This window comes from Anthonomus grandis, chromosome 2, assembly GCF_022605725.1.
Source record: "Anthonomus grandis grandis chromosome 2, icAntGran1.3, whole genome shotgun sequence".
In the NCBI taxonomy this organism is placed as follows: Eukaryota; Metazoa; Arthropoda; class Insecta; order Coleoptera; family Curculionidae; genus Anthonomus; species Anthonomus grandis.
This window is the reverse complement of record NC_065547.1, coordinates 8,042,211-8,057,762: the sequence shown is the minus strand read 5'-3', so window position 1 is coordinate 8,057,762 and position 15,552 is coordinate 8,042,211. Positions and strand designations below refer to the sequence as shown.

General features: G+C 33.3%; 1 protein-coding gene across 2 annotated transcripts in view; it reads left to right on the top strand.

Moving 5' to 3' along the window:
* Positions 1–15,231, top strand: part of LOC126748188 (protein virilizer) — a 52,470-nt gene extending 37,239 nt beyond the window's left edge. For both annotated transcript variants that reach the window (XM_050457243.1, XM_050457253.1), the window contains exons 10-17: positions 2,736–4,509; positions 5,978–7,114; positions 13,323–13,495; positions 13,545–13,629; positions 13,683–13,845; positions 13,910–14,065; positions 14,799–14,907; positions 14,971–15,231. In XM_050457243.1, the coding sequence (XP_050313200.1) occupies positions 2,736–4,509; positions 5,978–7,114; positions 13,323–13,495; positions 13,545–13,629; positions 13,683–13,845; positions 13,910–14,065; positions 14,799–14,907; positions 14,971–15,013 (3,640 nt within the window). In that variant the 3' untranslated portion in view covers positions 15,014–15,231. The remainder of the gene's footprint in view (positions 1–2,735; positions 4,510–5,977; positions 7,115–13,322; positions 13,496–13,544; positions 13,630–13,682; positions 13,846–13,909; positions 14,066–14,798; positions 14,908–14,970) is intronic.
* Positions 15,232–15,552: the final 321 nt, after the last annotated feature.

Here is a 15,552-nt window from a genome sequence, read left to right as displayed (position 1 = left end):
GACAAATTCACGAGAGTTTTTTGTCGAGTATATTTTTTCCGAGCTTTGTCTCTTAATTTAATTAGATGTTTAATATTACTCGTTATCCACGGCGTAAATGGTCTATCCTTATATAGTCTTGTTTTAAACGGAGCGTATTTATTTATTAAATAGGAAATATTATTGCTAAGTAATGACACTTTTTGATTAATGTCAGAAATATAATAAATATTATGCCACTGTAGCTGCTGGGCCTCCTCCCCAAATGAAGTCATGTTAATACTATTGTAGTCCCTGGACCTAACAACTTTTTTACATAATTTAGATTTTGGTAAGTTTAAAATCGCTTGAACTAGATTATGATCAGATATGGACTCCGATATACAGGTAGATTCAGAGCTAAGACACTCGATGTTACTGCTAGCTACAATGACGTCAATAAGGGTATTAGACCGATTGTTGATTCTAGTAGGGTTATTAATCAGTTGCCGAAGATCGAATACTTCCAAAAGATACTTAAAGTTTTGAGTTGCTGCAGTTGGTCTAAGTAAATCTATATTTAAGTCCCCCATAAAAATTATACTATCATAGCATGGAACAGATATAGTAAAAATTTCTTCAACAAGTTCAAGAAATGTAGGCATGCTAGAAGAGGGTGGCCTATATATATTTACTAATAAAATATTTCTTTTATTTGCAATAAACCTTATACTTAAATACTCAAACTCATCAGTTATATGGGGAAATGTTACTAAAGAGAACTTAATGACTTTCTTTGCATAAATACCAACCCCGCCACCCCGCCCATTCCGATCTTTCCTTATAAAATTATAATTAGGTATGTTAAAAATCAAGCTATCATCATCTGGTGTAAGCCAAGTCTCTGTAACTCCCAAAATATCAAAGTCATATTCACTGGCATAATTTAGAAATTCATCGAAACCGGTTTTTATGGAGCGAAGATTTAAATGAGCAACACTGAAATTGGCCTCAGATTGCCGATCCTGCAGGATTTCAAAACTATCCCCCATCGTATACGTCAACCCTTCGCCACCCCAACCCGTGCCAAACCGCCCCACCGCCCCATCCCTCCAAATTCCATGTCATTCCACAAAAAAATGCACAAAAAAAACAGTCGACTATATAATAATATGCAAACATATAATAAGAAAAAAATGTGGCCTGATGGTCTCTAAGTTTTATCCACTTCCTACCGCGCAAAAAACCAGATGTAAACAAAATAATAATATTCCAAAAGTATTCCATATTATATTATATGCCCCCAAAAGATATTATTTATTTTTTTAATTTATTATAAACATATTGCTCAAGAACTTTCGTTCTAAAACTTGTTAAAATTTATCCTTATCCTAATTACCATAATTAAACCCTCTCAATTCAATAATAATAATAATAATAACTTAACTTAATATACTATAAACTTGACTTAAAATTGAAATCGCTTCTAATAAACAATCAAATTTTTTTTTTTTAAATTTATCATGAAGTATTGAAATAAACCTGACATATACAAGAACAGGATAATTTATAATGCAAATTAAAATTATATTAACATATAATTGTCATACAATGAAGAATCCCTAACAGCATAATAAGACCCCTGACCTGCATAAAGCATAATAAATATATTCAATAAACTGTTAATAATAATATCAGTTTATAATATAAACTATATTCGAAAAATGCATCGTTACAAAGATACAGGCTGTCAAAGATTTAATTAAAATATTTAAATTTGATTATGTCTTTATAACTACTTTAGATATTTAAATGAACCTTGGCTCGCTACGTTAGATAATAAGGATAGCTTATTTTATATTGAGTACAAATTATGACTGGAATTCTTGCTTACTTTACATTAACATATTATATATTTTTTATTTAATACGTAGTTTGCTAAAAAAATAAATGTATTAGGCCATGAAACACAAAATATTATTACTATCAGGGTTTCGGAGACGTGGTCTATCATAGATGCTACCCTAATAGCGGAATTCCAGATGCTAGCAGTTTTATTAGAACTCGATTAGAATTTCCGGAACTTTGGCCTGCGTGGTAACAATGAACAAAATAGAAACCGTCGAAATAATAATCTAAATAACCATACATCTCGTGCTTTTGATATAATTTGGATTAGGTGTGAGAAAATTGCTAAATACAAATTATCCACAATGATGGATTGACCGGCTGGGGAGAAGTGACTTAAATAATGAACTTGTTAATGGTATTGCATTAGTAGCGTGGTCACCGACGTCACCGGATCTTAATCCGCTAGATTATTACGCATGGGGTGCTATTAAAGAAGTTTACACAAAATCCCGTATTTACAGGAATAGAATTTCAGCAAGTCTGCAATGCGATGCGTCAAAACCCCAATGAAGATTGTGCGAAGATGGGTCCGACCATACGCTACTGGTTGAAGTAAAATAATATTTTTTTTCATAAGAAAATGTATCTTTGCTACCTATCCAAATGTCCCAAATTTCAATTAAATACCTAAAGTAGTTTTGAAAATATATTTATTAAAATTATTATTTATTTTAATATTATTTAAATATTTTAATTAAAATTTTGACACTCTGTATCTTTGTAACAAAGCATTTTTTAAATAAAGTTTACATTGCAAATTGATATTACTTTAAGATTTTCTGTCTGCTAAGTAAATTTCCGCTTTACAAACTGGACCACCCTGTATAGAAGCCAATCCTCATCAATCTAAACGGTTAAATTTTTAGATTAACGGAATGGTTATGCAGCAGCGAGGAGTACATAGAGTACATATGGAATCAAGGATTTAACCTTCACCAAGAGCTGCTTAATCTATACCAGCAAGAATTCATGGCCCTTTCCATAAAACTGATGATCCTAAAAGCCCTAGATTCTTACTTACTGCACAAGTTCGCCATTGAAAAATTCTTACAAGGAAACCAAGCTAACGTAACCGAGAACGGACATTTAATAGATAATATTGCGGCTAACAATTCAAACGGGTACAAAACCATCGTGGAAGCTATGCAAAAGAACCCGCTGGTCCGAGAAAAGTTCGCCCTAAGTTCCATCATAAGAAAACTAAACGTTTACGAGATCATGTATAAGATCCACAGCATCTTAATCAAACTTAAAAACGTCTCGCACGACATCTCCGCCGAGGAAATCAACCTGATAACGAAATCTTTAAATCAGATTTTGAGTTATTGTAACAGCGGCCCGTTCAGCCTCTCGCAACCCAAGAGATTTTTACCGGTGGCGGCCCAGTTTGAAATAATCCGCACCGAAACAAATAACGTGTTGGTGCGCTATTTTAAAATGTTCAATTTGCTCCAGTGCTTCGTCTTATTGCTTACGTCACCCAGTACGTTGAACTTACCGCCAATTAAAACCCCTATATTTGATATAGTGTCCGTGTTACTCGATACCGTTGAAGGGTTGGAATATTTGTCGGAAAACTGTGAAACTATTAACGTTTTACTAAAGTGCTTGCTAAGAACCGATGAGGAGATGCAGTATAGTATTAACGATAGTATTGAGCTGCATAGTCACAACTTGGGACTTAAAATCGCTTATAAAATTCAAAGTTTGTATCACGTAGAATGCTTACTGGATATGGGTAAAAAATGCAATTACGACTGTAATTCTTTAGAAATTATCGATCACTTACATAACTTGTTTTGCTTAACGTTCAGTACGGTAGGGAAGTTTTGTGTGGGCGAAACCCTTGCCATGGGAGGAAACATTATATCGCAACTTCAGTTTATTGAAGAATCATCTTTAATGAAACTCAAGCAAAGTCCTGCGGCCGAATATATTTTAGATCTGATTTATTTCCCCGTAGTAGTAATTGCCAATGTGAGTTTTTTGGAAAAATACGCCCACAGGATCAGGGACGCCATTAACATGCTCTACGATCCAGTGTTATCTAGTAAAATCAACGAAATTAAGACTTATTTGATGCCCCTAGATAACATTAATGCCTTGTCTTATGACAACATTGCCCCCTTCGTAGATATCATTAATAGACATACTGAAACAGTGATCTCTCACCCGGGTTCATTGGTAACCTGCTTAAGAATCCTCAAGCATTTAGGAATATCACCGTTTAACAACAAAAGCCCGATTATAAGCGAAAACCCGCTTTGCAACTACGTGGAACTGAAATATAAGCATGTGATTTTGCAACTTTACTCGCTGGACGGGGTGACAATTTTAGTGAAACTACTGCAGAAGTTGTGCAACCATTTCGAGCAACCCGGTTTGCACAGTTCCATCTTTGTATCCAACCAAGGAATCGGTTTAGTGAATATCATTTATCCGACGATCGTTTTGCTGAGTAAAATGATGGCATACGTCATTCAGTGCAGGAATACTGAGTTTAAAGACTTGACTGCTGTACCGGTATTATTGCAAACGTATAATCTGTTAAGCAGTTTTCCGGTCAGCGAAATGGTGAGAGAATGTAAAATTGCTATTGTGGAATCGTTGCTGGTGTATACTCAACCGATTTCCGATGAGGTAAGTTTATTGGTAATATACATATTTATTAAGCATATTCTGATGAGTAGAAAATGCGTCATATCGATAATAATTGGAAACGTACGAACCTCTAGTTTTAGAATTACGAACCCCTGCATATTTATTGAAAAAAGTTCATATTTCGCAACCGATCGGTTAAAAAGCGCATATTGGGTTCGGCGGGAGCTTTTAATATTTTTTCCAGCCACTTCTAAATTTAAAGAAGTCGGTAGTTCTAGAATCCTTCCTGGAGAAAATTTCGGGTATTTTCAGTGGTGGAGGTCCTGGAATCATTTTTCCTGCACTTAAACCTTTTTCAGACATGTGAAGATAATTTGACTGACTTTGGGACCTTTCTTTTTTAATGAGTATATCAGTTATTATATACACTTAATTGTTATATAAACTGGGCGCAAAAAACACTCCTAATCCCCACAGACTTCGTTGAAGATGAAGTTAATATCATTAAACAAATAGTTAGTGACAGTTAGTTATTGACAACGTCAAGTAGTCAAATAGTTATTGACAACGGTTATAATGTTGAAACGATTGGAAAATTAATAAATAAGCACAAAAACCAAAACAATTTACTTAGTGCTTACCCCCAAAATGGAAAATTCACAACCAAAAAAACCTCTAATCACTTATTTGTCACTGTTCCCCCAATATAAAAATTTCGTTCAAATTAGTGAATACTTTAGGCAACTTTAATTGATGATAAACAAAAAATCCTTCATAGTGATAAAAGTAGGGTATATAAGCTAAATTGTCAGGACTGTGCTGCCACTTACATCGGTAAAACCGCTAGAAAACTCGAGACAAGAATTAAAGAGCACATTTCTAAACCGAATAAATCAGCTTTTGATCTACATTTAAAAACATCTAATCACAATTTCTCCAATCCAGATAACAGCAGAGTGTATAAACACCCATTTAACCATAAGAACTGTAAAGATCTGGATTATATAGAAGAATTTGGAATCGAAAAAGAAATAAAAATCAACCCAGACTGCTTAAACTTGATCACGTACAAGTTTTATTCTGTTCGTAACTCTGTTTTCCATTTTTTCTGTGGTAATCCAGACTGATTTCTAAACAATAACCCATTCTTATTTACATACGCAAACAATTGATTGTAAATAATCCTTTCCAAGATTTTACTAATCACAGATAATAAACTGATTGGTCTTAAATCTTTTGGTTTTGTTGGAGAATTAACTTTGGGTATTGGACATATTACGGCTATCTTCCAGGCTATAGGGGAATATTCTCTTTCGAGGCAAACATTAACGATATGAGTGATATGATTTAACAAAAGCGGAATAGTTAGTTTTAACATAGTCAATGTAATTCCGTCTGCTCCAGCAGCGTTTGATTTTAGCATTGCTTATAATATAATAGTTTCTCAAATCACTTAATCTCATTTATGTATTTTAAACGTTAACTTATAAAAGTTCGAATCTTTTAGGTACATGAAAAAGACTCGATCAGCAAAACCCTGTGGGCCCAAATGCTCGGCGAGGTGATAAAGTTCATAACTACCGCCCCGTACACCTTCGTGTCCGGACTTCTGGTTTTGTCGGAACTTCTACCTTTGCCGCTTCCGATTCAAACCAGAGACGACTTGACGAAACAAGAAATCTCCTGGATCATCAACCTGAGGAAACTCTGGTCTGCCCACCTCCATCCTCACAGCGCTTTACTTCAGGACACCATCAATAAAATCTGTATTTCGTCTCAGCCGCAACTATTAAACCTTCTGCGGAGGATTTGCATCCAAATCTCTGATCTGGCGGCGAATTCTGCTTTGATGATCGCCAAGGGCTTCTTGGATACGATTTATAACGCCCTGCTTTCGAACGAGAAGAACGTTTGTTCCAGCCACGTTGCGCGATTGTTAAATTTCTTGGCTTGTTTAGTCACCCATAGTCCGATTAAATGTGCCGTCTTACATCTGGTGCATTCGGACGCCAACATCACCGGAAAAAGTGAAAAGTATTCCGGTTTAATACCGATATTTTCTCAGATAGTGAAAACGAGCGATTTATCGAACAATCATATACAAGCGCAAGAGTGTATTTTGAGCGTTGTGCAGAGCTTATGCGACATTGAAATCAGTTTGCTGCAGAGTCCCGAGCAAGCAGATATGAAGGTGTCTTCAGAAGTTTACTTGGCGAACTCTTTGCCTATCAAGGAACACCTGCAAAGTTTTATCGATATGATCCTGGACCATTTGGCCATTGAAAATTCCTTTGTCACGTATTTGCCTATAGTAAGGACCTTGTTGCTCCTCACCGAACATGACTATGGATTTTATCATCTCAGAGAAAAGCTCGTAAAGAGGGACAAGATTTTCTTGGTCATATTGAACAAGTTAAGAAAAGAGTTTGCCAAGAATAGTCCGGAATGTTTGTCCACTTTGAATACGTTGGTGGAGTTTTTGAGAGTTTGTTTGACCACGGAGGAGGATGATGAGGGCAACATGTTGTACGATCCAAGGACCATCACTTTAGGTGTTGGCGAGGTGAAAAGTTTGATCGGTTGGAGTTCGGATAGTGAGGAGAATAGTAAGCATCCATTTGTGCTTCTGGAAGAGATTTTAAAGGTAAGAAGTGGATAGTAAGGGAGCAATTTGATGAACATTCATCACATATTTTCTTATATATTTTGGATTTGTGTTTGCAAAAGCCATTTTCAAGATTCAAATTTGCTTGACAAAATTGCCTTTAGTTGTTGAGGTTTTTAGTTTTTAGGTGTTGAGTCTTTAATTGTTGAGGTGTAATATTGCTTTTTTATATGAAATTACTGAGTAAGAAATGTCCTTTATTTAACTAAAGGTTCTAAGAATATTTCAATTATTGCAAAGAAAGTGTAGCAGCTTAGGTCCTCAAATAAAACTGATATAAGAGTTTTAGACTTAGTTATCGTATTTTCTTAACACTGAATATGTCCAAAAGGTAAAAAGAATCATTTGGGTTCTCCTATAAGTATAATATGGTATAAGCTTTAAATACTAAATTTTAATTAAATTCGAATAATAGACGACAGTGATGAGGTTAGACATTCGTATTTTTTTATATATAATATATGCCAAATGAACTCATCAATGAAAATTAAATTGAAAAGAAATCGGAACAATAGCTAAACGGCTTAGTTATCGTATTGTCTTAACACTGAATCTGTCCAAAACGTAAAAAGATTCATTTACGCTATTCTTTGCAAGCTTTATATTCCAATTATATTTTTTTTACAAAATTTTTTACATCAAAATATTAACACAGCATACAAAAAAGCAGTTAAGCAACTAAATACTTGTGTGTGCTTATACACTAACATTATAAAAAAACACAAATGTCTATATAATAATTTTAAATTCCAACCTTAACTTAAGTAAAAATAAACAATTGCGAGAAAAAAAATAATCAAAGCCAGGACACAAATAGATCCTATAAAATTCCACACAACTTTTACCTATCACAAAAACAAAAATCGATGTTACTGCTGATGTTGCATCACAAGGTCGGCTCGTATTTATTTTTCGAACATGTCACGACCCATGTTTTCTAGGTCGACCCATGCTAAACAGGGCATCTTGGTTTCCTGGCAGACATTAGATATCGTCCCGGTAATCCATGAAAAATCACCGCCTCCGGTTTTCCAGAAATACCCCGCCAAGTCATCAGGTCACAGCCTAAAGTTGGAGCAAGTCGAATAACAATAAAAGACACTAATTATAATACTTTACATAAAATTAAGAAGGAATATCTCATAGAACCTTAAAAAACTTACTACACTCATTAATTAGATAAAAATTTTCTCAAGAGCCCTTTAAACCGATTAAAATTGTCGCAGTTTTTAATATTTATAGGCAAATTATTATATTCAATCAAGCCTCTGTTAAGAATTGAGTTGAGCATTTGAACCGTATTACATCTGTTGACTAGGATGAAGTCTTGTATAATAATGTAAAGATTTCTTGTATAATAATGATGTACATCTGAAAAAAAATTCAACTCTCAACATATGTATTCCGGCAGCATTTGATGTTTTAATTTAAAAATAAAACAGATAGACATTATACTTAATTTTTTGGCTTACAGACATCATATCTAGAACACATAACATGGATAAAACAGGTGTATATCGATTACAACTTAAGATCAGTTTCATTGTGCTATTCTGCATTTTTTCAAGTCGATCCATCTTATAACGTGGCAAGTTATACAATAAAGTGGAGCAGTACTGTAGATGGGGAAGAGCAATGGCATTATAAAGCAATAATTTTGTGCGCAGCGATAAATTTTTACCAATTCTTGTCAAGAAACCAACTTTTTTTGAAGATTTCCTTGCTACATGATCTGCATGCGCATGAAAGTTTAAGTTAGCGTCAAGAACCGTGCCCAAGTATTTAATTTCTCTTTCATACGAAATGTTTTCCCCATTAACAGTAATCCTCATATCGCTAACATTTAGAGAATCCACTCTAGACTTTTTACCAAAAAAACAAAATTTCGATTTCTTTGCATTTAAACTCAATTTATTATCGCAGAGCCAGTTAAATAAATTATTTAGTTCAATGTTTATGTCCTGCCGCATGTAAAGGATATCTTTTCCTACTACATCATAGTGTTATCAGCAAATAGCACTACTTTACACTTTTGAGTTACATGTATTATATCATTAATATATAATAAAAACAGTAAAGGACCTAAAACTGTTCCTTGTGACACACCATATTTCATATTAATACTTTCAGACACCTAACACATTGAGTCCTATTGGACAAGTATGACTGAAACAACCTCAAAACATTATTTCTTATTCCCAAATGTTGTAATTTTTTAATTAAAATTTTCCTACTGATTGTTTCAAATGCTCTTTTAAAATCTAAAAATACAGCTAAAACGAGGCTATCAGAGTCTAGGGTTTATGAAAATTATTAACTATACTTATAAGAACAGACTTACATGAGTGATTCTCACGGAAGCCTGACTGAACCGGGGCAATAAATTTATTATTATTACAGTGGTCAAGAAGTTGTTCTTTGACACAAACTTCTAGAAGATTCTCATAGACTGGCACAGTATTAATAGGTCGAAATTCATTTACACGTTTTGTGTTTTGTACTTTGGGAACAAAAACAACAGTAGACGGCTTCCAGGATTCTGGAAAGATGCCAGTACTCAATAAGGTATAAGCCAACAGCATAAGTCACATCGCACAGACCCTGCTTTGAAATACCAGTTTCACCCCCACCAAAATTTTTTAGATCTTTGAGTATTTCCTTTATTCTTGCCATGGAAATCTTATTAAATTTTGTCATTATACTATTTGGTACTGGGGTTCTTGTAATATCTGTTAGTCCATTTGGCTCTTGAGGTCTATTTTCAATAATATCTTCAATACTATTTACAAAATAATTATTGAATCTCTGTGCAATTTTATCCTCATGTGTGCATATGATATTATCAAAAAGTATTTCATTCAGTAGATTTTGGTTCTTTCCGGGCAGAGTCTTCACATTTCTCCACAGTTCTTTTGGATTATTTTTATTTGTTTCTATGCATTGCATGTAAAATTTTTCCTTTTCGACCCTTATTTTGTTTACAATACTATTTCTTAGATTTTTATATTCATTCCATATGATTTAACTATTTTCTATGACAGCTTTTTTGTAAAATCGATCCCTTTCCTGGATTTGTGCTCTTATATCAGGTGTTATCCATTTCTTATCAATGTATTTTTGTTTTTGAACAATTTTAACTCTTGGACACATAGTGTCAAAAAAGTTTTTAATATCCACAACAAAGCTATCAACTAGTAAGTTGACGTCTGTACAATTTTTATTCCAATTGATTGTAAGCATTTCCTTCTGAAGTTTATTGCAACTGGAAATTTTAAGAGACCTTTGATATCTTATGATGTCTATGGGCTGTTCTTTTTGTTTATTACTAATAGTGATGCATACAATAGAATGATCGCTAATTTTAGGTGTTAGATGGACTTGATGCTGAAGATGTTTATCATCTGAAATTAAATAATAAATGAGTGTCTGTCTTCTTGGAGTTATTCTACTTGGTGTATTTATTATTTGGTTAAATCCATTAATATAAATGCTATTTAGAGTTTTGTTACCATAAAAAGGGGTTTTTAATAAGTCAAACTTAAAATCCCCAATAATAATGTTACTACCATTAAAATCATGAACTTGTTCTAAGTAATCTTCAAAAAGATTTATAAATTTGGCATCTTCATTCTGAGGTGAATGATATAAAACTGAACACAAATAGTTAATGCCAATCAGAGACAGCACGACAGACAACAACCGAACATAGCCTCCATCAGACACTACAGACTTAACCTTATATTTCATATCACCTCTGATTAGAGCCATGACCCTTCCGGTTCTACTGTTATCACTCGTACATTGTTCCAACCTGTACCCAGCAATGATCAGCTCGCATGGTTCAATTTCACGCGTTACATGAGTCTCACTCAATAGTAAGATCTTGGGCGTCCAATTATTTACCAATAAGACAATGCTATCTTAGTTGTTTAGATAACCCTGGTAATTAAAGTAAACTATACTAGTGTTAAGTACAATATCTAAGTCTAGTTGCTATTTAATGTACTTATTTTTTTGAAATTCTTCAATTCTCTTATAAGAATCACACTTATTGACGTCCCAAGAAACATGATTCACATTAAGACTAAGGCCAAATTTGTAATTAGATGTAACACAATTTATACACCTAACACTATTAACATTACAATCTTTTACATCATGTGGTCCACTATACTTAGCACACACCTTGTTTCCTTTACATTCGTTTAACAGGTGACCGACAACACTTAAAATACCTTCGAATTTCATACTCATTGAACACAGGACACCGATTCCACCCGATATTCATCCTCTCTTTTTCCATGAAAATCTTGTAAGTGCTATCATCACAACAGCTTCCAACACCATTGAAAATTTTTTGTTAACAATCTGGTTTTTTTTACAATTTTTATTTTTCTGCGTCAGGTATTATGCAGGTTGTTTTCATTATCAATTTTAGACGTAATCTGATTGTCTTTCAGGTTATACTCCGATTCATTAATACCAATTACTTTTAGTCTACGTTCTAAGATCTTTGGTACTTTTACACTGTCATTATCACCAATTTTTCTTTGGATCTGAGACTGAATAGTAGTAATTGCCTTCTTATTTCCACATCTGATTATTACACCTCCATTTTTGGTTGGTTTACCTAACGATAAACCAGCCCCTATATCAGTGAGATTGACGTTTTTCCTTAAATCTTGCTTTAACTGGTGCACATCTTTTTCAGGACATTTTTGTTTTACCACCAAAACCTTGTCACTATTATTAGCAACAGCTGCAGCATAGGACGACTTCACTACGTTTATGATGGGTACTTGTGCACTTGATTGGTTTGTGTTCTTGAAAGTTTGGCAACCTTTATTTTAAGACCTCGATTTTCGTCCAATAGAAGATCCACTTTTTGGTTCAGCTCATTAGTTTTTTCAACTAAAAATCTTAACGCAGCACTGACCTCATTTGCAAAATCAGACTCAACAGGGAAAGAATCTTCCACACGACTCCTTTTCCTCGTACGTTCTTATTTATCAACCTCCGATACACTTACTAAAGGCTCACACTTTCGCATTTCCATGTTAATTTCCTCATATTTAATCCACGCATATCAATGTTTTGGCATTTCCCATGGAAATATTTATTACACCCATTGCATAGTATGATAGATCCAACATCATCAAACCCTTGCTTACATTTGATACAATTCTCTATAGGGTCACCATCATCCATATTGTTTCGTCCAGCCATAGCCATGGCCTTTGAAACAAAAACAAAAACATTCCACTAAATCAAATCTGACGTGGTACAAGTATTAATCAATAATGTAACTGTTTAATTTATTTTTTACATAGGCGACAAAATACGAGCAGCCGTCTATCGTACGTGCTGACTCCGCGACAGTACTACGAACACTTTTAGATAATCGGTATAATAAATAGATAATTGCACTTTTTTAATTTAATAGGACAAGGACAGACAAGGACAATAAGCGCTAAGTCCAAGAAATAGGGACGTTTCATATTATTAGGAAAACTCCTATTGTTATAATTTTATTATTTTTATTTCCAAAATATTTCCATTATTCAAGTAAATTATTACATTTAAGATTATTTGATTTAAATTGAATTAAATGTAATGAAAGGCATCAATAAAGATTTTTCATGTTTTTCCTAAATACGTGAATAAGTCTATTTTCTCCATCTTTGCAATAATTGAGCGTATGAGATTTTCAATTGCTGTTTATTTGCTGAAATAGTGACGTAATATAAATAGTTTCACAATGTTAACTTATTTTATCATTGGACTTCATCGCTTTGACAGAAATAGGCCGTTATTATAGTTTTATTTGAGGTCCTAAATCTGCTACACTTTTTCTGCATTTAATACTAAGGGCGCTAAATTTTTTAATATTACAATTATTTCTTTCAAGAAATTGCCTTAGCAAACAAGTCTCTTAAAAAAACTGCCCTTACTACCTACATTATTCTTTTTTTAATTTTTTGCCTAAAACCCTTTAAACCATATTCCAATTTTTTGGTGAAAATATTCTCAAAAAATAATGAAAATCTACTATAAAAAGTACAAAGAACGTTTAAGTAAAGTTGTCGTTCTCGACGTCTAAAGTATTTGAAACTAAACTACTAGAATTTTCATGGTATATTCCAATATATGCCCTCGAGAGAGACAGCAATTAATTTATTTCTTTCAGAAAGAAACCGAAGATGACAGCAGTTTCGAAACGATTCTTGAAGGACTGTCGTTATTCTTAAAGCAGCTTCAAAGCGTAGACCATTCCGAAATAAAATCAGAGAACCATAGAGAGGTTTTCTTGCCAGAACCAGAACCTTTACTAACACAACATTCTTGTAGAATAGTTTTCAAGTAAGTCTTTAAAATTCACTGCTCTTTTTTTCATCTCAATCCTGTTTAGTTCCTCAGATGCCTGCGACGAAAGACTAACAGATCGATACTGGTTAGTAACACCAGCTGAAGAAGGCGAGGGAGAGTTAGAAACGGTTAGTTTAAAAAAAACTTTAATAAAAGTGTATGAACTATTCTTTTCATATAGATCCAGTGCGATTTGTTTGAAATTTGCCGTCAGTTACCGTCGGATTTCAATTTAATCAAAGAGGTCGAAAAACTGTGCAGGATTTCACGTACGGAGCCGACGAATATGAATAAAATCTTGAAGCACAGCGATGACCAAAGGGTAAAAACTAGGAAACCGTTCAGTAAGCCCTACGTCAATCATCGTTGAATGATTCTTTAAATCATAAATATTAATTTTTTTCTCAGTTACACCTATGAGGCCCAGAGGGTTTCCTAGAACAGCCCCTCAGAGACCCGATTTGTTCAGATCACGACCTCCAAACACATCCAGGCCCCCTTCGCTCCACGTCGATGACTTTGTCGCTTTGGAAACATGTGGGGCTCAACCCACTGGACCAACAGGTGTGTTTTGTTAAGTCTATAGTTAAATAATAAATAAATAAATATACGTTTATTTGCCAATATAAAAATATCTAGAAATTACATCAACATAAAAGGGCAATAAAACGGGTACTCACATAAGCTGGCACTAATTTGGCACTTGTTTGTGAAATTCTTGACAAGTCACATTTCGGTAGTAAAAGTCACATTCGGTAAAACAGTCACATTAGGGAATAGGACACTTTTCAATATTGTAGCCACATTTGAAAGTTTTTTGACATCCTTTTGACTTTTTAGTAGTAACACCAATACAATAAGCTTAAAATTTTATTTAAAGCTTTATAACTCCGATGGAGATAATACATAAAATAAAATACATTTCAAGAGTTATTCACCAAATTATGGAATATTATGCTTTTTGTTTTTTTGTATCTAATTTTTAAGATTTTTAAACATTTTTAAAACACTTATGTTTCATATTATCTTGTAGGATTTTAGGTAGTGTATTGAAGAGTTTTGGCGCGATATATTTGAAATGTCTTTGACCAATAGCTTTTTTGCTTTTCGGCATGTTCATTTTTCTTTAATCTGGTGGTGTAGGGATGTGCTAGAGGACTTATTTGAATTTTATTCTTTTTTACATTCATTAAAAGAATAAATGAATATAACTGTCGATTTAAAATTTATAGATTTAAGAACTGTTTTTAAGATTTTTTAAATTTATTTAAGGATAATTTCTTGGGTATTTTTTCAGGGTATAACAAATTAAGTAGAGAGATTTTAGCCTCAACAAGGATGGCAAGAGGTTCGAGAGGCAGAGCCTTCGTTACTTCAGAGCGGAGTATGCAGTATAATAGACAAGTGTAAGTGCTAAAAATCGAATTTAACGAGTTTATGGTTCAGATATTGAGGTGGTTTTATTTTAGGCCGTGGTGGGGGGCACCGATGGGACGAGGACCTTACTTTTAATTGTGATATAATTTTAAAAAACTGTTTGAAACATTCTACTTCAAATTGCGTATTTTGTTAAGATCTTTTTAGTGTTTTTACGTTTCAATTAGTATAGTGACTTAATCTATTTTTGTGTTACTCCGAACTGTACACATCGTCCATGTTTTTACAAAGTGGCGAATATCAAATAGTAAAATTTTACAGAACAGCCAATTTAAAAATTCCAAAATATTCAACCAGCTGTGTTTTATTTTTCAATAAATTAGAAGAACTTTTCGATTAAATATATTATAGCATTATGCTTAAATTATAATATTAAGCACATTTTTTTAGCACCGGTTAATTTTTTAGCTTTAAAAAGAGAAAAAAAATTATACGCCCTTTTGTGAAACATTTCTGTGAATGTATAAGTAAATACGTCCTTACTTCAGTTATAATTAAAAAAAAGTAGTTTTAGTGGTTAAAATATGTTTTATTTAGACGTTAACATTTATCTTAACGGAGTACACAAAAAACATTAATGAGATCGGTTAGTATAAAAATCTTTATAATTTTTT